At 40.6% G+C, this 26,313-nt stretch overlaps 1 protein-coding gene across 8 annotated transcripts in view; it reads left to right on the top strand.

The window, feature by feature from the left end:
* The window catches only part of SOGA3 (SOGA family member 3), a 68,996-nt gene that overhangs the window by 40,463 nt on the left and 2,220 nt on the right, over positions 1-26,313 (top strand). For 2 of the 8 annotated variants that reach the window (XM_045066384.1, XM_045066383.1), the window contains exons 6-8: positions 3,811-4,986; positions 6,562-6,699; positions 23,937-24,175. In XM_045066384.1, the coding sequence (XP_044922319.1) occupies positions 3,811-4,986; positions 6,562-6,699; positions 23,937-24,170 (1,548 nt within the window). In that variant the 3' untranslated portion in view covers positions 24,171-24,175. Of the gene's footprint in view, positions 1-3,810; positions 6,193-6,387; positions 6,700-23,922; positions 24,176-26,313 lie in introns of those variants that run through there. The other 6 variants (XM_045066385.1, XM_045066386.1, XM_045066390.1 and 3 more) reach the window with 6 other exon arrangements.

A 26,313-nucleotide genomic window follows, 5' to 3' on the forward strand; every position in this document is an offset into this window, starting at 1 on the left:
TAAGAGACCACTTGCTTCACATGTCAAAGCACTGTAATGTTTCTTGCCTAGCATTAACTGTGGACAATAGGAGCAAGCAGGTACTGCCCAGACACTGTCAACCAGGCACTTCCCATACCATCTCAGATTTAATGTTTTCAGCATTTATACACGGTATTTCCATGCTCAGCTGTAAATGCAGCTACAATACTTAGTTTACAGGCTGTGCATGCAGGGCACACTGGCTTACAGGTTCTTAAGTTCGTGGCATTGTAGAAACTATCACACTTTGTATACTGAAAAGATTTTATTTTATTTTATTTTTAAGATTTTATTTATTTATTTGACAGAAAGAAACACAGTGAGAAAGGGAACACAAGCAGGAGGAGTAGGAGAGGGAGAAGGAGGCTTCCTGCTGATCAGGGAGCCCAACGTGGGGCTTGATCCCAGGACCCTGGGATCATGACCAGGGCTGAAGGCAGACGCATAATGACTGAGCCACCAGGCACCCTGAAAAGATTTCTTTTTAAGCTATGTTGCCCATCATTTTCTCCTTCCCTCTTAGGGACTCTCTTACATGTAGTATATGTCCAAGTCTTAAAATAAGGTTTATGTTTTCATTCCTTTAAGGCAGGGGAGTTTACATATACCCAAATCAGGTAGCCTTCCCTTGCTAAAACATTAAACGTTATGTTTGCTTAATGTAGCCTAGTGAAGTGTGATTCTGCTCCAGTCTGTGACTTAGACCACATCCAGTGCTATTTTGGTTGGATTCAAACTGCAGTATTTTACTAACACTTTTTTTTTTTTTTTTAACTAGCAAATAAAGTCCTAGACTTGCAATCAAGGAGTACTACCATACTCAACCTAACTTCCTAGTCTCCCCTACTCTTACTTTCTAACAAAGCATAGCTTATGTAAAAGCATATTGGACTAGCTTATTGCTGGTCACCTTTCTATTCAAGCATTGTTTCTTTCTTTCTTTTTTTTTTTTTTTTAAAGATTTTATTTATTTATTTGCCAGAGAGAAAAAGAAAGAGAGAGAGAGTGAGCACAGGCAGGCAGAGTGGCAGCAGAGGCAGAGGGAGAGCAGGCTCCCCGCCGAGCAAGGAGCCCGATGTGGGACTCGATCCCAGGACGCTGGGATCATGACCTGAGTTGAAGGCAGCCGCTTAACCGACTGAGCCACCCAGGCATCCCCAAGCATTGTTTCTAATTCCTTCATGATATTTGACTCTCTTGCCCACCCGCCACACCTTGAGCCATGTCTTATGTGTCTCTTTTTCTTTTCTTCTCTTCGGTTCCTTTCAGAACTGCTCTCATAGCTTCAACCATCACCTCTATACATCTCATTCTCCTGTTCCTCCCCTTTGCACCTGAACTCTCTACAGGGCCAGAGGTGTAATCTTTGTAATCTTGGGCCCGAGAGTTCACTTGCCTTTAATAGATGTTTCCGCTAGATACCCCTCCACTGACACACCTCGAAGACAGCATTTTAATACGCTTAGACCCATCTTCTTCACACCTCCTCCTCTTTGTTCATTCTCTTTCCCTGTCATTAGCAGCACCATCCAGTAACCAGGGTTATCTTTGAGTCTTCTGCTGATTCGATAGTAAATATTGTTCTGTGTCCTTGGTTTCATACTCACCCAACCTATAGTCTCTTGTAGAACAGCTTCTCTCTTACCTTGTGAAATAGTTTCACGTCAAATCTTTCTGTGATTTACATTGTCATCCTTCTCAATTACTGTGCTCTGAGGAATTCTCTCATCTCTTCTCCCTGTGCTTCTTTCTGTCCTTTCTTCTATACCCCTTCTAGAGGGAAGTATACAAACCAACACATCCGATTTCTTTTCTTTTACCCCATTGTCCTACTTTCCTTCTCTTGTGCTGCTTTTATAGAGGCAACTCGAACAGTGGAAAGAAGTAAGAGTTTTGGAATCAGTCTGGTTACAGATGTGCTGTCACTTATTAACTTGTGCTCTACAGGTTAACCAACCTTTCTGAACCTCATCTGCCTATAAAGTAGAACTAGATCCTTATAGGGCTAATGTCAGGGCATAATGATATAAAGAATGTGATGGTCAGGCTCTGTGCACTCATCAGCTCTCAACCCTTCCATATTAATTCTCATTAGCACAAAGGAGGACAGGAGACCTGTGCTCTCCTTGTTCTACATCTCTTCCATCTCAAAGGCTCTGGGCCATATTTAATGAGCATCTCTGGCAGAAGCTCATTATTCCGACCTTCACTACCAGTGGTTGCTGCTACTTTACCACAATTCATTTCAAACACAACTGACTCCTTGCTGGGCAAAGAAGGCGTTTTTATTTCCATTTTAAAAATGAGAAGGGGCACCTGGGTGGCTCAGTCCATTAAGCATTTGCCTTCGGCTCATGTCATGATCTCAGGGTGCTGTGATCCTCATAGGACACCCTGCTCAACGGAGAGCCTGCCTCTCCCTCTCTCTCTCTGCCCCTTCCTACCCTCCACTCATGCTCTCTTTCTCTGCCTCTCTCAAATAAATAAATAAAATCTTTTATAAAAAACGTATTTAAAAACGAGGAAAACAAAATCACAGAAGTTACGCAGTTGACCCAAAGTACATACTTAAAAGCAAATGTGGGGAAATTATCCTCAGGAAATGTGTCCTTAGGCATAATAATGTACTTTGATATTAGTTAGCTCTCAGCAAGTTGATTTCCAATTTTAGTTTGTTTGTACTTTTCAATTTAGTCAGTGATTAGTGTTTGCAAGTTGCCTAAGAATTGTGAGAAGAGCTTCCATAAGATCTACTCCATCATCCATTTACCGGGCAGAACCAATTTTATTCGTTTTAGACTGATGAGGAATATATCCTTTTTTTTTTTTAATTTTTAAGATTATTTATTTACTTATTTGATAGAGATTACAAATAGGCAGAGAGGCAGGTGGGTGGGGGGGAAGCAGGCTCCCTGCTGAGCAGAGAGCCCGATTTGGGGCTCAATCCCAGGACCTTGAGATCATGACCTGAGCTGAAGGCAGAGGCTTAACCCACAGAGCCACTCAGATGCCCCCTTATTTTTAAAATGATTATGAAATACTTGCCAGTTTCTCCTCGGAGGAGCCATTCCAGTGTTAAATTTTCCTTACTTTAAATAAGGTCTTTAAGTAATCAATTTTGCCTTGAATGAAGATGGAGGAGAGAAGACTTTCTTTGCTCCTTCAGAGTGACCATGAGCCTTTGAGTCAGAACTGAATTCAAATTTCACCTTTGTTTTTTGCCACATATTAGCTCTGTAACCTTGAAAAAGTTATGGAGTATCTTTAAACCAGGTATTTTAGTATCTATTACTAAGTTCACTCTAAACATTATATTAGGTCAGATGGATAAAGAACTTTCCAGAAATTGGCTGAGAGTCCATGCTCGGTAAGGGGCAGTGAGTACACGGCATGTGTTCCATCCAGGGAATAGGTTTCACATTTATTATAGTCAGGGGAATTCAAATCATGTAAAAAACAAAACATGCAAAAGGAATGTTGTTGAAATGACAGCCCCACAGTTGTGCTCAGTTACAAGACATGATAGTCTCTGAATAGTGATGACCATAGTGTTTCTCTTTTTATATTTCTTTCTCTTTATTGTTTCCAGGATGTGATATTGTCCTCGTCTTTTATCCACCAAATAATTTAAATGATTTGTAGAAAACATACAGCGTCTACTTATCTGGGTCTCATTAAATCTTAATTATAAGGAAAAGGCAACTACTTTTGCAGGTGTGCTTTGTGTGTGTGCTTTCGACTTACATAAAAGTAACCTCCTCTCCTCTGCCCCTCTTTTTCCCAAACGAGGAGGACAGTGAGGATCTGAAATGCCAGCTGCAGTTCGCGAAGGAAGAAGCTGCTCTGATGAGGAAGAAGATGGCCAAGATCGACAAAGAGAAGGACCGATTCGAACACGAGCTTCAGAAGTACAGATTCTTTTATGGGGATCTGGACAGTCCTTTGCCCAAAGGAGAAGCCGGGGGGCCTCCCAGCACCAGGGAGGCTGAGCTCAAGCTGCGGCTGAGGCTCGTGGAGGAAGAAGCCAACATCCTGGGCAGGAAGATCGTGGAACTGGAGGTGGAGAACAGAGGCCTGAAGGCAGAACTCGACGACCTGAGAGGGGACGACTTCAACGGTTCGGCCAACCCGCTCATGAGGGAGCAGAGCGAATCCCTGTCGGAGCTGCGGCAGCACCTGCAGCTGGTGGAGGATGAGACGGAGCTGCTGCGGCGGAACGTGGCGGACCTGGAGGAGCAGAACAAGCGCATCACGGCGGAGCTCAACAAGTACAAGTACAAGTCGGGCGGCCACGAGAGCGCGCGACACCACGACAGCGCCAAGACCGAGGCCCTGCAAGAGGAGCTGAAGGCGGCGCGCCTGCAGATCAACGAGCTCAGCGGCAAGGTCATGCAGCTGCAGTACGAGAACCGCGTGCTTATGTCCAACATGCAGCGCTACGACCTGGCCTCGCACCTGGGCATCCGCGGCAGCCCGCGCGACAGCGACGCCGAGAGCGACGCGGGCAAGAAGGAGAGCGACGACGACTCGCGGCCGCCTCACCGCAAGCGCGAGGGGCCCATCGGCGGCGAGAGCGACTCGGAGGAGGTGCGGAACATCCGCTGCCTGACGCCCACCCGCTCCTTCTACCCCGCGCCCGGGCCCTGGCCCAAGAGCTTCTCCGACCGGCAGCAGATGAAGGACATCCGCTCGGAGGCCGAGCGCCTGGGCAAGACCATCGACCGGCTCATCGCCGACACTAGCACCATCATCACCGAGGCGCGCATCTACGTGGCCAACGGGGACCTGTTCGGACTGATGGATGAGGAGGACGACGGCAGCCGCATCCGGGAGCACGAGCTGCTCTACCGCATCAACGCGCAGATGAAAGCCTTCCGCAAGGAGCTGCAGACCTTCATAGACCGCCTCGAGGTGCCCAAGTCTGCGGACGACCGCGGCGCCGAGGAGCCCATATCCGTGAGTCAGGTACAGTTCTGCCTATTGCGAGCCACGGCGATGGCCAGGCTGGTCCGCGGATTCGTGCTCCCCGCTGGGGCGTCTCCGCGCACCGACCTCCACGCCCCGCTTCAGGGTCCCCGCGCAGAGCCTCACTGGGCTTCGTAGCCCCACAGCACACGTGTTCTCTCACACTGTCCTTCTTCAGGCCTCGGGTTTTCGGAACCCGCTTGGTAACTCCCTCTCCTCTGTTTTGGTTAAAAAGGAAATTTACACACATCCCCACCATCAGTTTTTGTGTAAAGATTAAAGGATCTTAAACATATATTATTATGTGTCGATATGTTCAGTATTACTCGACCGATTCTGATGGATCAGGCTGTAAGAAGATCCCAAATGGGAATCTTTAATTATGTATTTGCAGGTTTTGAACCAAGATTGAAACTGAGTTTAAAAAGGTGGTTTGATTACTAAGTATCCAGGATTATTGTGTAACTACTGGCAAGTGTACAAGCCAACAGTGAAGAGAGGATACAGTGTCTAGATCCCTACCAAAAGGAACAAATAGAAGTCACTCCTTTACAAGTGGAAGTAACAGGATCGTTATTTCTAGGGGGGAAAAAAATCACTGCCATCTCTCTATGTCAAAACTGGGGAAGGAGTGTTATACTTTAACTTTAATCCAACACTGATTCAGAGAAATAGTAATAACTATTCCCGAACAGGGAAAACCAGCATTTTTCCTTCATCCTAATTTGTAGAGGCACAACTGATGAATTGGACTGAGCTGCTCTAGCCAGGTATGGTGGCCAAAGACCCATGCATTTTGTCAGAATTAACCACATAAGAGAGAATTTGTAAAAACACAGCAGGCAGCGCTACCTCTCTGGCAAGCCTCCTGTCCTGTATCCATTGGAGAACACACGGAAGTACAACAGCGTGCATGGCTTTTAAGACACGCAAGAGATTTAAATTTAAAGATCACTGTATACACAGAAGCATGATATTAAATTAACTGCCTGTTAGTCACAACTAGAAAAATCGCAACCCTATTGCTTATTTACCTTGCATGTTGCTCTGCTTTGTTATGAAAAAAAAAAAAGTTTTGCGATAAAACTTGTTGAATTTTGAAATATTAAGGCTTATTGTTTCTCAAATGTCAAATGGTTGGCTTTCGGTTTCCTTGTAGCAGATTTTTGAATACTTGAAGCATGTGGGTTTTCAATTATACCATCAGGGAAAAAAATAGAAATCAGAGTGAGAGAAAGAACTGTGTGTATTAATAGGTTTCAGATTTTGTAAATGCAGGCTTAAGGGAGGGTTCTTCTTCATCTTAAATTGAATGAATGCTTAGATTAGTTAATATGAATTTAAGTTTTAAAAATTATTATTAATTAACTCTTCTCTTTGTCTCTGCATTTACCTTCCCAGATGTTCCAGCCTATCATTTTACTTATTCTCATTCTTGTATTATTTTCATCACTTTCTTACACAACGATATTTAAACTTGTCTTTCTTTTTACGCTGTTTTTTGTACTGTAAATCTTTCATCATTTACCATTCATTGTAGTATTTTCAGTTTATTTATTTTGTCCACCCTTCAAGACAAGAAGTAAAAGAAGTATAATTTCTGTAGTAATCAATGCTATAAAAACACTGAAGACTGCCTATTTCTTTAAAAAGACCCATCTTACCACTACCAAATTCAAAAAGAAAAGAAGCCCAAGCATTAAAATATTTCAGGTAAGGAAGTAATTATGACTTTTTATATAAATCATTTCAGTTTTTGCTTCTTTCTTTTATATCTTAGTCTGTACTCTTCTTGCTAACTAATTATGACTTAAAAAATGCCAAAATCTTTCAACTATTTCTCAGTAGTTGATTATTAGGGTAATTGAAAAGCTGGACATTCACAAGATGGTCACATCTCAAAATATAGAAAGATGGATTTATAAAGTATCTTTGCTTGGTTGCATTAGACCAACAAGATAGTTTTGATATCCAATAAATGTTAGCAAAAATTATGGTGAATGAATGAAATGTGACCATCATGGAAAGTAAGCAATTTGTCGTGATGCTTGCTGATGGTATTATGTTTAGAAAGATGTGTTTGGAAGCATGAGAGTGAATTACGCATTAGTTCATTGAGAAAGTGATTATAGCCCTCCTACTGCATTTGACCAGCTCCAAGCAAAACAGCCATTTCTGCATTTACCTATTACACTTGGGCATTTGTTGCTGATCAGATGTGTTGCCTGGAGTTCTGGCCTCTCTAATAGGTTATCACATAGAACTGCTTCCAGAGCAGATGGTATAGTAAGGAAAAAATAGTCATTCTCTAGAATTTCATCAAGTTGAAATCCAAGGCCAGTAACATCGTTCCAGTGGGAGTTGTTCTCTAGGTATAAACTTGCTTTGGTGAACCCGAACATCTCCCTTTCTCTTCATCCCTAAAGCGGCCTGAATAGGTTCCATGTATCCAAAATGTCCTCTTCTGTCCATCTTGCTGACAGTGTACCTAGTGGAAAACTGGAATGTACCACTGCCATCAAGATTCAGAAATAGCAGCACTCATGGAAGTCAAGCACTCAGAAATGCTTTGCAGCTTGGCTGGTGGATATGAAAATCTGTGGTTAAAGTGAGGCATCTTTAAATAAATAAATAAAGTAAGGTATCTTGCACCTCAGCATCAAGAATAATATGTGGAAAACCTTTGCTCTACTATGAAAGTTGGTTCTGGTAACGATCTCTTGAACCCTCATCCCCTAGTACCTCCATTTCCCTTTGAGTAGTCATTTAAAAAAAAAAAAAGAAAAAAAAAACACTTCACAATAGTTGAGAATTCCATTTTAAAAAAACTGCTCTTAGTCTCCGTGTTGTTCTTTACATTTTTCTTTTTGGCTTTTGTTTTGTTTTGGAGGGAAGAGAGACCAAGAGTGAGGAGGAGGAGTTAGCCAACAGTTGGAATCTGTCACTATCTACTTGGCTTTTCGTCTTAGAGATTCAAAAGGCTAGGTAGAACTATATGGCAAAAAGAAATAAAATAATTTAAGCACCGTATTTCGTAATCAATTATTCCACTGTTTAAAAAGAAAAATAATCTCAGGGAAGGCAACTACTTTCAAAATCAAAGTCTGTCTGTTAGAGCCTTGATTAAGCCTCCAGACAGCCATCTCAGGGGGACCATTTTAGTAACAGAACTGAAAGTCAGTGTTTGATGGCTGAAATTTATCTGAAATGTTTATTGCCTTTGAAGCCACACACACCTAAGTGATGATTCTCAGCTACCCCTGGAACATTTGGTGGTTTATGGAGGTGTTGTAGGTGGTCACAGTAACTGGGAAGCTCTAATGGCAGTAAGAGGAAAGGAATCAAAATCTCAAATAATTGTCCCACCCAAATGGTTAATATTGTCCCTCTGATGAAGCATGGTATGCAGTGAATGTGTTCACTTCAGAAGTATCATGGATAGTCACTACCCTGTGTGACTTTAAGAAACAGGTTTCAGAATTGTAACTTTCTTTTTCATGAAAAGAATCAAGAACTCAATATCTAGATCAGTGGTTTCTAGTCCTAACAGCATATCAGAATTCCTAGGATGTTTCTAGAATTGAGCCCCTCACCTCACGAACTGACACTGAATTTTTGAAGCCAGGCTTTTGTATTTTCTAAAACTCCCTTGAGCCATTTCTTTAGATGTTTGAATTGTCTAAAATATGTATACACAGCCTGACGCAAGGCTGCGGCCAACTGTGTGAGGCCAGCAGTATAGAATCCTGAGCCGTCTAGGTTTCAGCAGACCTTAAAGCTTCCGCCATTCAGTGGATGTCCACATGCTCTCCAAAGCATTTCTATCTTTACTATATGGCCTTTGCCTCTAATGACAGGCAGCTCTAATTCCACAGTAATGCCGTGTTAGAAAACTCTCTTTTATTAGCACAGGTTCTCGAAACCAACAAAAGCAGAGAAGACAATGGGAAGAGGACAGGACAGAAAGCAGGACAGAAAGCAGGACCAAGATGAACAGTGGGCGGGTGCAGGGTCATGTGCACACCCGCAAGTGTAGGCACATACACACCCCCAATTAGAGTGTTGAGATGACCACACACATGTGTACACACACACACACATACGGACAATCCAGCAGTTGGTGGATTTGCACACAGTTATCTACACAAAGCTTCCCATGTGGTGTGCCACAAGTCCTCTGGGAACGATAGGTGCCAGCTGACTGGTGTCCAAACCAAGATGAGAAGGCATATACGAGAGGTGTGAGAATGCAACAGAAATACAGAACATGGTTCCCTCTGTATTTATTTATTTATTTATTTATTTTTAAAGATTTTTTGTATTTCTTCATGAGAGACAGAGAGAGAAAGGGAGGGAGAAGCAGGCTCCCCACTGAGTAAGGAGCCCAATGAGGCCTCAATCCCAGAACTCTGGGATCACAACCCGAGCTGAAGGCAGACACTGAACCGGCTGAGCCACCCAGGCACCGTCATCCCTTGTGTATTTAACAAACCATGTAAGGAGGTGGCTGTTAGGTGCAGACAAAATGAAATTCAGTTTTTACTCTCCTAGCACTTTCAATTGGTTCGTTGACCCGGACAAACATGTGAACAGCAAACTCTAACAGGTGATCTTAGTGAAATGTCAAAACAAATAAACAAAAAGGCTCATAGTTGCAGCTTATTTTTATTGGACACCTGAAAGCATGTTGGATTTCCCTAAGAAAACAGTAAAATCCCAAGACATTTTTGCATGGAATGAAACAATAAATACATATATGCATGCATGCATAGATACATACATGCCTATATGCTTACATACAGGTGTGCTGCATATATCTCCACAGTATCTGGTGGCCTGAATAAGAAAGGAGAGGCTAGCCAAAGGAGGTCTAGGCTGATCAAAACACCAGCCGCATCCTTAGATCTCTTGTTAGGAATTGAAGTCATCCTGGCAACAGGGATATTAATCTCACCTATGAACTTCTAAGGCATTGGTTTTAGAGAAGAATTCAATCCAGGCACTCCATCTATGGAGCCCCAGTAAGAAACTGAGGAGGGGAAACAGGACTGACTTAGTTACTGCTCCCACGTTCTGAGAGAATTGGGGTCACTCTGACAGCTTCTCTGAAGATAAGCAGGCAACTTTACAATATAGTTGAGTTCCAGGGAGACGTTTTCCAACTCTCCACTACCTGATACATACCCCACTTTCCCGTTTGTGCCCACATATAAGCAAGCACACACCTCTCCCACACTGTAGTGTATAGTGAGACATGCATTCAGCATCAGGGAATTCAGACCTGCTTCTATCTCGTGGGACTGCTGGGAGCAAGTATGTAGGAGGTGGTTTTAGCAAACTGCCAGGAAGTGCAAAGCAAACTTATCCCTTGCTGCCTTCTCCCTGGTACTTAAGGCTGTTCTGTGAGTGCCCACAATCTGTGGTATAGCATCCCTACATCACCATCTCTTACTCTCCCTATAGATGTTAACCACATCTATATCCTGTTAACAGAGATGGTACCCGAGACCTCAGAAAGAGCATCCCCTGTAGCTTCTTCTCCTTCCCTTTGATCCTGTTACTTGCATTATCTTTGTTGTACAAAGCTAGTTCTAAAAGAGGAAGGCCCAGGTTTCTTTGTTCATCAAGAGAACAAAGTCCCCCAACTACTGAGACGAGGAATTTTCTCCTATTTGTACCTTTGAAGCTGTGCTATTTAAACATGACACTGACAAGAAATTCAAACAAGCAAACCTTATTGTAGACAATTCCATTGCATGCACATTCTTGAGCTTAGGAAAGAGTGTCTTTGGTAAGTTGGCCTGGATTTAAGAAAAAAAAATTTAGTTGGCTATTTTTAAGCATAACTGACTCAAACTCATAAAACAAGGAAAAATTCAGTGCTGAGCTTGGAATGTGTATTGGCCTGCATTTTGCAACCTTCCTTTCAAGCCGTGTGGCAGAGTTGCGACACGGTTATTTAATCAGCTGCCAGAGAAGTTTGGTATGTCAATTTGGTAGCGAAGTCCTAATTCCAAATATTCACACACTCTTTGTAGCTATATTTGGATAGAACTCCAGCCCACTTTCATCTGGTAGTCACGCTTTGGGTCAGATGCTCTAACTGAAGGTAAGGATTGAAGAGGAAGTGATAGAGCATATTGGAAAGTGAGAAAAGCTGTCCTTCAATGTTGATTTTCTGTGGTCCCAGCTGAGTGTTTGAGCTGAGCTGCTTATGTATCTATGTCAACAAACAAGATGTGATTTTTTTTTTAAGATTTTATTTATTTATTTGACAGAGATCACAAGCAGGCAGAGAGGCAGACAGAGAGAGAGAGAGAGAGAGAGGGAAGCAGGCTCCCTACTGAGCAGAGAGCCGGATGTGGGGCTCCATCGCAGGACCCTGGGATCATGACCTGAGCCGAAGGCAGAGGCTTTAACCCACTGAGCCACCCACATGCCCTTCTGTACGTGATTTTATCAAAGGCTAACAAATAACATTTGTTCCTTTCTGAGGTTGTCCAACATAATGTACCATGAAAGCGAGCAAGTCAGCTCTTCAAATTCATGTTGAAAGTACCTATCTTGACTTATCTATGCGTTTGAAAATTAAGAGGGTGTGAGGGGCAGAGAGAAGTGCATTTGTTTGCCCAGTGGCCTCAAATAGCTTATAAGGGAAGAGAATTTGAGAGCTTTTTTTTTTTTTTTTTTTGAAAGATATAGAGTCTGTTATTTCTTAAAATCAGAAAATTGTGCTTAACATCTAGTTTATAATTTCCTTTCTGTATTTTCACGAATCTGTGCAGCTTTTGCACAAAACATGTCATTTCCTCTGAATCGTGAATTCCTGGACACACAAAACAGAGTTTGACTTTTTAAATAGAACAACCTATGTGGCAGCCTAAATCAGTTCTTTAGAACTTCAGAGGGAGAATGTTACTTAACAAGTCAGCAAAATCAGTTTATTCTGGATTTTAGATGACTCTTAGGAATCTGAGCAACTTTACCTGGGTGGGGGCGGGGGAGCATATCTGCTGAGGCACCAGGGCCACTGCATGGAAGGTCTTAGCCTTATTCTAACTGCTTAGGCTCCATGTAATGAAAATATCCACGTGAAGCCCCCAAAGGAGGTAACTGATGGAAAGTTAGGATCCCCCAGCCTTGGATGTTATAAGCTCTTTGTTTGAAGTCCTGCTATTTATAGAAAGTAGATGGATTCAAAAAAGCAAGGTAAACTCAGAATAGATAAGAAAGAATGAAGTTGTGGGAATCTTCCTGTGCAAAATATTTCAATGGCAACAGCATCAATAAAAGAATATGGTGTTAAGGCCAAGGACAGCCATTGGGGGTACTGTGTTTGCGTCTCTCGTGGATTTCCTGAGAGACCTTGGTGTGGGCCATGGGTCTGGCTGGCTCTGCAGAGTGCTCTGATCACAATGTTCACAGGGCTGCCTGGAACTGTGGCTTTGGGCCTCGCTGTTTGTACCTTCATCTTTAGAGCCTTTACCATAGTCTTCCCCCTTCATGACGACATATTTCTTCTCACTTGGGCACCAGCCCATCCATTTGGCACCATCCAGACAATCTCCCATTCTCATCGCCCCTCCTTCTCCCCATTTCATGTCCCATGGAACTGATTCTTTTCCCAAGCTTCAATCAAAGCTTACCTATATTTACTTATTCTTCCCATTCTTCTTTTATGTGCCAAGGTGGGACCTGCCAGTAACTGCTTCTTCTGTCAATGAAATGTTATTAGACAGTTTCAAACTGGAAATACAATACTACCACCTGTTGGTGATAAAGCTAACATTTCTGGTAGAAGACACAGATGGGCTGGCTCCGCATCTCCCAAGGAAGGCGGGTGGGGAAAGGAAAGGGAGTAGGGACTTCTTGCTCTGTCTTTGGCTAACGGGCATCTCTGCCCTGCTTTAAGGCTGGAACTCCTCCCAGGGAGAAATGACTCAGGGTGGCCCTCTTGTGGTAGACCAGCATTCCTGAGATTCTTTTCTGAAATAAGCGGTAACTCTAGAACAATAGGTCTCGTTATTGGTTATTATTTAGATTTTGTTCTCATCATTATCCAAAGCTCCCAAGTCAAGAATCTGGAAATAATATAATGAGGTGCTAAAAACCAATTTGAGAACAGTAAGCCAGATCTATCTCTAATTTTAAATAGCCCATAATCCTAAAATGTTTTATTGCTTTATTGTTTTATTTCTTCAGAACACAGACCAATACTTAAACAGAACAGTTAGTTTAAGACTGTTTCTTTTGAATATTTTTGTCATCTGGAAATGCCTGTACATAAGCCCCATGACAGATATGCTTGGCTAAAACCTCTGCTGACATGCCACCAACCCTCAGAATAGAAGAGAGAGCCAGCATCCCATGATTCTAGGGGGAAAACATCCAGAACTGGGGAAAGAGCACATTTGCTGAAACACAACAGTCTAAATATGTGACAACCTAATTCTGTGTGTGTGACTCTCATAATCTTATAACCCAAAACAGATTCTCTAAGTATCAAAATTATATTGCATTTGCTAAGACAGAATCCAAACCCTGTCATTCTTGGACTGAAATAACACAGAACCAATTTGAGAGAACTAGCTATGGAACTTTGTAAAAATCCTGGCCTCATCACCTGATTCCAAAGTCTGGGGGAATGTTCCAGCTTTCATGATTTTTTTTTTTTTAATTATTCTCTGAGTGATTGCAGGGTACAGCAAGGCTGAGAATTAACACTAAATTATGGGTCCCCTTGATGGAATGCTGTAGGGACTAGGAGGAGAGTCTCTTCACATTTGTTTATAAGTTTATTTTGGGGTAGTGGACTACTCAGGATGTGAGCAGTCATGCCACAGGTTACCTTTCAGGAATCATCAACATTGACCAAGCTCATTGTGAACAAGGATTTGTCTTATTCTTCTTCTGGGCCTTAGGATCCAACAGTTTACCTCGTACAGAGTTGGTGCTCACAAATATTTGTTAAACGGAACATTAATTTGAGTGCCCAAGACTTCTCCCTAAAGAATGAAAGAGAATTTAAAGGTCAAGAGAGTTCTACTAAACAACCAATATCATGTATCATAAAACATTTTGAAAATTGCAAAAGACATTATTCCAGAAGGAAAGATTATTTTAAGTGTATGCCCTATAATAGTCTCTACATTTTAATATGCATAAGAATGAGTTCAGTTTTTCAGATTCATCCCCTTTCCAATTGTTTCCATTTCCTTGTCAAGGAAAATAGAAATATGATACCCTTTCAACTGGTAAATATGTTTGAAGAGTAAAAGAAAAGGGACTTTAAAAAGTATGCATACCAGAAGTCAGAAGCCACCCAGCCTCATACACAGCCAGAGTTCCGTAGCATAAAGAAATTAAATAAATGACTGCTTTGCAAGGCTTCAAGATCATCATTCGATGAAAAATATAAATTAAATGTGTGCTGGCCTGCTAAAGGCAAAGTTGGAACATTTATTCCCAGATTTTCTTCAACCACCAAATTAAAATCCTTTATCTTTGCATTTGGACCCAAGATGCGGATTATCTCAGGACACAGGCCTCTGTAGGTAGGGAGTCATTAAGATAAATACTCTATTTGACTCCTATGTTATACTCGGAAAATGGAGTAGCCTCTGCCTCATGTGGACTTAGAAGAAGACAGAATTTAGAAGTTGACAAGACCAGAAATCAATGTCTCATGCCCCAAACCCTTTTCCCTTGAACTCCTTGGCATTTTAAACTTCAAGGCACTCCACCAAGAATGAGAAGACCGGGATTCTATTCCCGGCACTGCTAGTAAGTGGCTCTCTGACCTTGACCCGATGACGTACTGTCAGGGCCTTCTTCCTCAGCTGTAAAATGAGAGGGTTGGCTAGATGATTTCAGAGGTCCTTTCTGGCTCTAAAATTCTCTACATCTAGAAACACCTGCCATGACATTTATGCACTCAATGTTCTTGTTTCACCCTTTCCAAAATGTTATCATCTGTGGTCTAAAATTATTATGCATATAGACCTTGTTAAGTCCTTTTGGGGATTTTCCTTTTTGTCTCTCGACACCTAACTGGTGTTGCTGCATTTACTTGACATGAAATGTTATTTTATTCATGTCCTCACATATTAGTTCTACATTGAGATAAGATTAGTATGGGACCAGATTTGCATGATTCTTCCAAATTTTCTCCAAGAGACAGAGCAATGATTTGGGTCAATTTCATATTTGAAGGCATAAATATATAAATTGGTTTAAAAGCAATCTAGATTATACCACAAATTGCACTTTTGCCATAAAGTTTTCAGCCATTCTTGACATCAGCTTGAAAATGTCAGGCACTTCAAGGTACCCAGATATCCCTGAGGGGCTGAGTATACCAGCCTTGGTCTTTTATGTACCTAACAGTAGGAACTTTTCTTAAAGTATTTTTAAAAATGTTTTTCGTGGAAAGATTCAAAAGCACCTGTGCTGAATTTTTCATTGACTTCCTGTCCTTTCATTATATATATATGTGTGTATATGGCATGGAAATTGAAGCTAATACATATAAAAATTATTCAACAAAAAGGGTTGGGAAACACTAGAATAAATGATAGATGTGGAGCGAAATTCTTGTCAAAATTCCTAGTTTGGTTCTGCATAATTTCAGGTGAGCTTTACCATGACAAGAAGCAGATGAAGCACCTATGATAAATAATTACTAGGACTTCCATGAAGAAGGCATTGGAATTGATCCTGTTGAGTGACAGTACAGAGGATAGCCCAACATCATTTCTCCCATAACTTAGCCACATATTATCTGAAGTTCCGATAGGATTTAAAAACCAGTCTTAATTATATTTACAAAGGACACATGGAAATGAAGAGGTTCAGAGTGGAAAAAAGTTGTAGGGGCAGAAATGTTACCAGATAATTCTGTATAGGTGCTTTGGGGCAATCCTTTTCCCCTACTCCAGGATTTTCCTCCTGTCCTGGTAAGGATAGAGGCAGAAATATGCTACCTTTTTTGGGGTGCATGGCACTAAAAGTTTCCCCTCACACTCTGACAACAACCTCAGGAAGTAAATATAAGTATCCCTTTACAGAAGAAACACACTCAGAATTTCACACGGATGAGTGGTGGCAGTAGGATGGAAACCAAGATCTCCATGACAAAATTCCCCGGCCTCCAGTTAAAGAAACAAGTTCCAAACCCTACTCCTCCACATGGGCATCTTTCCATGAATTTTGGGAAATTACTTTATATCTCAGGGTTTTATCAGTAAGACTGGGTGAATAATATCAACAGATACATTTGCTATGACCGTGAACTAGGATAAAGATATATTCCAAGTACTTAGTGCAGAGCTTTGCAGAGAGCTGTCTCTCCCTGAGTAATCGTTACTATTGCTATAACAATTATGTTGTTACTGCTTTTGAAATGATGGCAGGCTTTTGAAACACAGCATGATTTCCTTCAATTGCACTAAAGTGCTACCATGAGCAGGTTATTATTACTGAACTTTTGAGCTCCCACGAAATACTCCCACAAAATTTTCCTAGTAATCTGGAACCAGGCAAAAAAAAAAAAAAAAAGTGTGAAAGTGAATGTGTAATGTTTTAATGACCACGCAGGAAATTCTTCAGACTTGAAAGTAAGACCTTAGTATTTAAACCTTTAACAGGCTTATTTGCCGAAATACACACAAAACCGTTTTAGACACTTTCTTCTAACTCATTTAAACAGAACATGAGCAGAGGCATGCGTGTACAAGTTCGTGCACAACCTGGAAATGTTGCCGAGAAGGCATCTCTCCCAGTATTTCCAGGATAGATTGATTTGGCCATGGTCTAGGAGGCCCCTCCATATACTTGGGCTGCTGTACACCTCAGCTGAAAGCATGCACATGGGTATCTCGTGGTGGTGGTGGTTGTTTTCTTCCCATGATAAATATCATTCTTTCCCATGGTATCTGACTTCTTCTGGCGGGAAGACATCACAGACATTACAGAGAGCAAGCTGTCATAGAAACGTGAAGCATATGATTTTGGTCTTTCCCTATGTCCTGCTTCCCCTTTATTTAAAGTCAGACGTTTGATACGTTTTCACACATCTCTGGAGATGGCTCTCGGTGTTGTTCTGCCACATACAGACACCTACTTGTCAAGGCACTGAAGAGGGCTTTCTGACTCTAGCTGAAAAAGGGAAAGAGAGAGGTATGCAAGGAGATAATTCTTGCCTATAAAAACTGAGTTGACTTTCCCAAATGAAATCTAAAATTGGCCATTGTCATTGTGTGATATTAACACCAGCTCTTTTGGCAAGTTGGAAAATACTGGGCTCCATTATAAAAGCTAAAAATGTCCTGGACCTGGAGTTGTTTACCCAGAGTATGAGCCGCTCTAAAGTTACAGAGCTCTGGTTGGAAGACTGGCTTGAAGGCCGCCTCCAAGTAACTGACGTCACAGTCGTCTCAGCGGCTGCTGTGACACCGAGCTGAGCAGCTTTTTGATTTGTGAAAGGGCTGAAGGTTTCTAAGGGACTTGTCAGTACTGCTCTGTTGAATGGTTGGATAGATTTTGCACTCCCATTTCTTGCAAAGAACCAAGATACACTGAGCTGAGACTTTCGTCTTTAAAACAACAACAACAACAACAACAAAACCTAGCTATCCTTCCACTGCTAGTTGTGGTGGGACATCCATAGGATTTCTCCCCAAAGCAAAAAGGTATGTTTCTTTCTATCAAATGACTCATTGTGGCAAAATATAGAGGGGCTGCTGCTGATATGACTTAAACTCTGAACACTGTTTAAGGGGAGGGTTAGTTCAACATCTGCCTCTTTCAGTGTCTGTGTCTGGGCTTAAAAACAGTGAGCGGGGTGGAGTAGCGGATTTTACTGACTCCCGGGGAAGCAAGGTTCAGCTGCTGTGGGTGGATTTCCCAACTCAGGGCTGACAGCGACATCCACCCTCTGAAACGGTAATTTTCAAGCACTGATTCTCAGTACTTCGAGCAGTACTTCACCTACTGTGGAATTTCATTAAATGTATTTATGAGAATGCTGTTTTTCATCAGGATGAAGACTGTTTACATTTACAGAGTAAAGTTCACACTCCTGGAGATTGTTGGTATTTGAAAATTACAACGAAAAGTAAATGTAGTTCATTCAAGATGATGGTTTGCTCCCTCCATGACTAGTGCTTTTGTAATCTGAGTGGAAGTGCGTGCCATTCATAACCCGTGAATCTGCGGTTAGCTGGGAATCTTACACTACATCTTCTGTTGTTTAAGTTGATGAATTTTGGATACTTACTTATCCATGACAGAAGTTCCTTTCGAAAGTTTTCTAAGTTAAGAAAAGTAAAATCAGCGTGTCTATCTTGGAAGCTTTCTTTCTTTCTTTTTTTTTTTTTTTCCTTTCTTTTTTAATCCTGGATGTTTTCTAGCATGAGTGTATAACTGAAGAAAAACAAGGAAAGAGAAGGTAATCAAATGAGAAGGCAAGAAGGATTTCTTCAGAATGGCATGTAGCATTATTGCTTTGGCCTTTTTGAAACATGAGGAACATGGTGAAATAACAAGAAACAGCAATGAGAAAATACTCCCTTTTGCCCTGCATGAAATCAAATCGTGGTTGTCTTTGAAAGATGCATCTTTCAACAATAGGGGAGGAGTAAGGTCTTAATTTGTTGAAATGATGCAAGTGATTTGTAACAGCCTGGAGAAAGAGCTAGAGAGTCTTAGAGGCTAATGGTGCCTAACGCCAATGGGTATGGGCATAGGAATTATTCATCCCTCAAGCTTAAAGAGAAGCAAAGCATTTCTAGGGCCAATGATTTTTCTAGGAATTGTGAGATTGATTGTACCTACTGTGTGGCATTCCTACATTCCTTTGTAGCCTCCTACAAATGAAAAACCTTTGATTTTTTTTTAAATTTTATTTATTTAACAGACAGAGAGATCATAAGTAGGCAGAGAGGCAGGCAGAGAGAGAGAGGGAAGCAGGCTCCCCACTGAGCAGAGAGCCCGATGTGGGGCTCGATCCCAGGACCCTGAGATCATGACCTGAGCCGAAGGCAGAGGCTTAACCCACTGAGCCACCCAGGTGCCCCAAACCTTTGATTTTATATGAAAAGTAGCATGTTTAGAAAAAAGAAATAGGAGAGCAAGAAACAAATACTCAGAACAAAAATCTCAGAAGAGAGAAGTAGCCATAGACAGGGTCAGCACCCATAACACTGTTTCATTTGTCTGGCTGATGTCCAGTTTCCAGTGGGGGGAGAGGGGAATGGTGGCTAAAATGGTAATGACCAAACTGTAGGAAGATTGGAGCTCTCCTTAGAAAAAGACGTGTTACCATGACCAAATTGAGACTGAGTTGGGAAATTAATTTTTTGTGAGATTCCTAAGTTTCTCTTAAATGCTGCTTGCTTATAGGACAGAAGATAAGCAGAACTATTTTTCACCCATCACCATGCTTGGGCTACCCACTCGCAACCCAACAATTCTGGCTTCCTGCCTTAGCCTCAGGGACTCAGAAGTAGGTTACATAGATTATATAATGCTACCTTAGCCTTGTCGAGGGAAGAACACATGCGTGACTAATGCAGTTCACTCGATCCTTTTATATTTGCTCTAATAAATTTGTATTCTGAATGAAATTCTGCATGAACCGAAATGATACAGAGTTGGAGACACAGAGAGGGATGCAGATGGCTCAAATCCTTCCTCCTCTCCCACGTAGATGCCAATATCCATGGGCGAAAAGTATGACAACTAGGAACAAAGAGAACTTTTATATTGGCCTCACTAGAGAGCACTGAAACGGAGTTTTAAAATCTTTTGAACCACTTTACCCTGTAACTTCTCATGATAGGACATTATGTTCCTACAGAGTTGCCCTATTACTTGGACTTTTTTTAATATTTAAGGAGAATTATAATAAAAGCAGTTTAATATAAGATTTATCTATTCAAATTTTTATCTACAATTAAAAAAATTGCCTAAATGTTCAATTTGCCATGTATTCTTAACATATTTGAAAAATACTGATGGCAAAAGAACGTCATTGAAAATATGAGAGTCTGCAAAATTAGATTTGTTCCTATTAATCTTCTAATTAAATAAAGGTGAAAATTGTAAGTTTTATTCCAGAGAAAGAAAACATAAAGAAGGAAAAATGAAGGCGAGGAAGGAGAGAGGGAGGGAAGAAAAGAAAAAGGGAAGGACGGAAGGAAAAAACCAAGAAACAGGCATTTACTGAACACCCACTCGGATTCAAAACCATGTGAGGCACTTTTATTAAGCCTTCTCCCTCTTTTGTTCATGTAATCCTCACGACTACTCTAAGGACCCCACTGTATTTCTGGAGGGGAAAGCAATAAATTCAATCATATTACGTTTGACATTTATGACATGACATAGATGCTAGGAAGACAACATAAATCCTCCCACAAAATTTGGCACAGATATTGCTCTATAGGAATTTTCTTTCAAAGGCTTGCTTTTGATCCATAACCATTACATTTCCTGGCACTGGATACTGCTCTGGCCATGGAAAGGGGAAGCTCTGTAGATTGGCCCTCATCCAAAGTAAGTGATGAGTTTGGCTGTTTGCAGTTAAGTGCAGGATTCGGTCTGCTTTGGCAACATTACCTGGGTTCATGTATAATGCTGTTACAAAAAGCAAGCCTGAAGTAGTTTTCCTGGATGACCTTCAGGTAGATTCCAAAAAAAAAAAAAAAAGAATAACCTGACACCTTTTAGCCTTGGTCTGGAAGTGATTCAGGAAGAAGAGTTAGCAATAGAAAGAAAAATTGGAGGGGCGCCTGGGTGGTTCAGTTGGTTAAGCATAGGCCTTGGGCTCAAGTCATGATGAGCTCAGGGCCTTGGGTTCTCAGCAGGGAGCCTGCTTCTCCCCTTACCCCCGCTCCTGTTCTCTCTCTTTCTCTCTCTCTCTCACAAAACAATAGAATCTTAAAAAAAAAAAATAGTTTAAAAAAGGGAAAGAAAATTGGGGCCATTTGCTATGTAACTATAGGAGAAACTTTGTGAAGATTTCTGAATATTTCCTGTGCTTAGAAACAGGACGAAACATGGGCTGTCATAACACCTTCTTTCCAGGTAGCTTGAAATTAATCTGCTCCCTTTCTATAATTTTCTTGGATACCTTTGCAGCTACCTCTTGAGGTCTTAAACCATTCCACTCTCCCTAAGAAACCTCAGTGTTAAGTACCTATTGTAAGCAAGAGAGTTTCAGCTCACAATCAATTACATATAGCTTCGAAGCAGTCTGCCAGTCAAAAAAATAGGCACCGTGCATTTCCTGTGAATAGTTAGTAGATGAAATTAAAAGATTACTAGGTAATCAAGATTAATGACCGATCTACCAAAACAAACAGAAAACAAGATTGTGTATATTCTTTACCATCTTCGTTTTGTTAGATCTTCATTGACGTATTTATTTTAGGCAACTTGCTTTGGGTACTGTGGTCACTGGTCACTGGCTCACAGGTGTGGAAGGTAGCAAAAGGACAAAAGGATCGACAGAGGAGATGGAACATGAGACTAGGAAAACAGCATGGCTGAGTGGATAAAATGAGACATGAGAGCATCTCAGATCTGAAATTAGCTTCTTTTCTTGACTAAATTAGTCACAGTATTAAGACTGTCAAAGAAGTAGGTAAAAATGACAAAGGCTCTGTAGCAAATTGTTTATGAGAATGACAATGTAGATCGCAATATTTATGGGCTGTTTTTGAAGGTAGGGCCCTGTCTAGGGCACTCATTTCTTTTTTATCCTTATTAGTCTATTATAATTTATTGATAGATTGCGGCTCAAAAAATATCTTTGGAGCAGTTTACCCCTTGGATATGCATGTTCAGAACAGTCTGATAAAAATGAAATTAGTCTTCAATGTTTATCTTACATTTGGGACGCGAAATACACGGTCATCTTCTGCCACTACAAAATGGGGCTTGCTAAGTAGTTATGTCGGCTTCATGCCACAGCTCCGATACCCAAACAGCTGTTGACTTTGGGGTCACTGTGCTTGTAATTAGCATTAGCAGCCACCTGGTAAATTAACACATTTCGGTCATGACCCAGATAACCAAAGAGCTAGACTTCCAATAGCCATCATTATCTTCAGTGTGATTTAGACATTTTAAATACTCTTTTCCACCCACTAAAAAGTGTCAGTCTGCTTTTTTTTTTTTTTTTTTTAAGTAGACTTTATACCCAACGTGGGGCTTGAACTCACAACACTGAGACCAAGAGTCAAACACTCCACCAAACAAGCCAGCCAGGTTCCCATATGCCCTTCTTAATCGAAATTGCTTTTCACGGAAATCAGACCATGATTTTTTTAAGGAAGAACTAGGGAAAATGTGTAGATTTCTCAAACGATGTTGCCTATCGTGTGTCATATAATCTTTGTAACAACCCTTTAAGTAGCATCCATTTTTAAATAAATCTCAGAGATTTTAGATGACATATAACAGAATTACTGATCTGGTATTTTAAATTGCATCTTCAGGGGTGCCTGAGTGGCTCAGTCAGTTGAGCGCCCAACCTGTGATTTCAGCTCCGGTCAAGATCTCAGGGTCATGAGATGAAGCCCTGTGTTGGGCTCCATGCTGGGCATGGAGCCTGCTTAGATTCTCTCCCCCTACCCCTTTCCAATCACACACACACACACACACACACACACACATACACACGTGCCATCCAAATAAATAAATAAATGTTAATTAAATAAATCGCATCTTCAAAGCCTAAATATACATACTGGAAATGCTAGAAATCTAATTATTTCAGTCACTGCTTAATGTGATCAAGGATATCCTTGCAAACAGAGCAGTGTTTTCTTCAGTGCTCTGTATTCAATAGGCTAAACAGATTGTGGTATATGGTTCGTTAGAAGAAAATCAGAGCATGTGGTTCCCAGGATGGCTTTGCCGCTTTTACATTTTACTTGATGAACTAAAATAATGAACATATTTTTATGATTCAGTTTCATTTTTTGCTGCCATGTCAGTCCCACCCAGATTGACTAACAACTCAGGGGTCTTATCACTACAGTCCTCACATTTGTCGTGGGCTTGCGACTCTGAATACAAACGGAGACTGTGATCCTGTACTACTCAGGACTTCAATTCACAGAAACACACAGTCCGGTTGCATCAAAAACAGGAGTAATTCTGTTGCAGCAGAATCTACCACAGCTGTATGGATAGGACAGACCACCCAGTGGAATTTCATACTTCTACTCTTAGATAGTCACACAAAAATTCCATCTTTAGATTAGGTGGTTGGTTAAAGGAATGCATACATCTTACATATGCATTTAAATATAATTTTGCTGACTTGTTTCAGAAAGGGGGGAAACCCCATTTGAGAAAGGGGGAAAAAACCATTTGGACAATACTTACTTTTTTTTCTTTTTTTTTTTTAAGTGAGTGCTTTTTTTTTTTTTAAAGACTTTATTTATTTATTTGACAGAGAGAAATCACAAGTAGATGGAGAGGCAGGCAAAGAGAGAGAGAGGGAAGCAGGCTCCCTGCTGAGCAGAGAGCCCAATGCAGGACTCGATCCCAAGACCCTGAGATCATGACCTGAGCCGAAGGCAGCGGCTTAACCCACTGAGCCACCCAGGCACCCTGGACAATACTTACTTTTTGACTGTGTTAATTCTTTTTTTCTTTGTTTCTTTCTTTTTTAAATTAATTAAGTAGGCTCCAACATGGAGCCCAGTGCAGACTTGAACTCACAACCCTGAGTCAGTGACTTAGTCGACTGAACCACCCAGGTGTCCCAACTGTGTTAGTTCTTCTTAAGCAGATTGTTAATCATCTTCTGTCTTAAGTACGGTTTTCCTATAGTTTGTTTATGTCGATGGCTCTTAACAAAGTGATAACATGTTTCCAAAAAGCAAATGGATTTGGAACTCTTCCTTCTTATGTTTATATTAGGCTTTATTTTAAAGGCAAGTGAGACTGCTTTGAATAAAACAACTCCAAGCTTCCAAGAAACAGTTGAGAAGGCAGAGACAAGCAGAAATACCCCTTCACTAACACTCACACGGTTGCCATGGACCTGCATAAGCAGTGGGAGAACACAGAGGCTAACTGGCACAAGGAGAAGATGGAATTACTGGACCAGTTTGACAACGAAAGGAAGGAATGGGAGAGTCAATGGAAAATCATGCAGAAGAAGATAGAAGAGGTACAAATTGGTTTGTTTTGAATACGTTGAAACTGAACGCTCAGAATGAAAATTCTGTTTGAGATTCTGTTGTACTGGAGACTATTTCTGTTTTCCTTATTCTACCTAAGAGATGCACATCGAGTCTCAATGACATTTACTAGACCAAAAATAGCAGAACCTTATCCAGTGGTATTGAAGAGACTAGGTGGAGATAGATAGATAGATAAATAGATAGATAGATATACCCCTGCATGAAAATTAAGAACTTAAATGTTACTCTAAAATGTAGCAATTTATTATTTTCTGACTAAAGTGATTTGGTATCAAAAACAAGTTGTTTAAAAAAAATGAGTTTTGTTATTGTTTTTGTTTTTTCATGAATTTTTAAGCACAAAGCCCAGGAGGAAAATGTAAGAAAAATGCAATTGGTGGACCATATATTAGCAAAATTACAATTGGGCTTTAAAATACAGATCTTTCCTGAAATGATTTATGAATCATGTCTACTAAAGGAAATTACGTATTAGATTATTCAGCATAATCAAAAAGAGTGTCGTATATCAAAATGGCGGTGGACATGATATTTATTCTGGCAGAATGTGCCACATTTATTGGCACATTTGTTAAGAAAAGGGTTATGAAAAACAACATGTCATGACTCTGACACAAATAGTCATTTTATCCCCATTAACCATCCCTCCCTGTTGGCCCGGGAATATTTCCTTCAAGTATTTACATTGATGTATTTTTGAGCTGGTTTCAACTGAAAATTATTTCTACTTATCTTGCTTTCTTCTAGTGCCATCCATGTTGTCATGTGGTTTGTGCATGTTGCCAAAGTGATACTTTTAACAGACTCCTTGGCCTTTATTCACAGGCTATCAAAGCTGGTGCTTTATGTGTTTTCAGTATAAATATTTTTCTTATTAACAGCCGTGTAATTGCTTGTGAATAAAATATAAATCGGCACACTACAAGGAAAAATTAAAAAGTAACTATTCAACTCTTCCTGTAACAGAGCTGAGAAGGCAGACATGTAGTCTGTGATTCTATTGAAATGAGAATCCACTGCTCATACCTCTGTAGTTTGGAAAGGATGTTTTGCTTATTCTCTTAACTCCTCTTTATCCAAAGACTAAGGGTGGATGAAAACAAGGAGATGTCTAAGTCAAATCAGAATCCAGAACTTCAAACAGAAACCTGAAGTCATGGGTCATTGCCTCCCAAAGGTTTGGGAGACCAGATAATTCTAGCATCTAAGCAAAAAAATAAAAAAAATTTAAAAATTAAGGAGTCAGGATTAGTCTAGCCAATTGTTTAAGCAATAGAACTAAAATAATCTGCTGTCTGGTGAGACATTGTACTGTTGTATTGTCAAATAATTATTCTCACAACTTTGAAGATTCTGTCTATGGTAAATATTAGCTTTTTTGATGAGCAGGCATTAAACGTGTTTTAAACATAGGATGATAGTTTGTAGAAATACTGTTCTTTCTGCATCAAGGAGATAGAAGGCTGTAATATTTTTTCTTCATCTTGGATAGTAGCCATGGTGCTATTTGTGTCTTGCCAGAAATATACAGCCCCACTACTGGGAGTATGTTTGCATAATGTGTTTCCCCAGAATACCCATAGATAATGTTCTTTCATACCTGAATACTAGCATTGTACTCCCTTTATCATACTAATACATATTTCTTTTCCACTACCAGCTTTGTAGCCCATAAGAATGTACCCTTAATATGTCCGTCTTACAGGCTACAAATGAGGGTAGAAAAATTTGAGGAAAACAGGAAGAAAGTATCCTCGCATGTCAGAGAATCCAGAATTTTTTTAAACTAAAATTAAACATCAACATTTGAAAATAATTATAACGTTCTGTGAGCATAATAGACTGTATTTGTTTAACATATATCACTAAGTTGTGCATATTAAGTCAGACACAAGTTATTAAGCCATGTACTAGAGAATTGTGGGTTCCCAAATGTGCATATGCGATTTGGTTCCAAGAGCTATCTTCCAGTGGGAGGATCCAGTGTTGAATGTTAAGATAGATGCTAATGGCTCTTTGCTCAGCCACTATCCACAATCATTGCACTGCTATTGCAAAACCCAGATGTATTTGGAAACCTGGAGTAATCCAGATAGAAACCCTA

Source organism: Mustela putorius, unplaced genomic scaffold (assembly GCF_011764305.1).
Source record: "Mustela putorius furo isolate JIRA1106 unplaced genomic scaffold, ASM1176430v1.1 tig00003863_pilon_pilon_pilon, whole genome shotgun sequence".
In the NCBI taxonomy this organism is placed as follows: domain Eukaryota; kingdom Metazoa; phylum Chordata; class Mammalia; order Carnivora; family Mustelidae; genus Mustela; species Mustela putorius.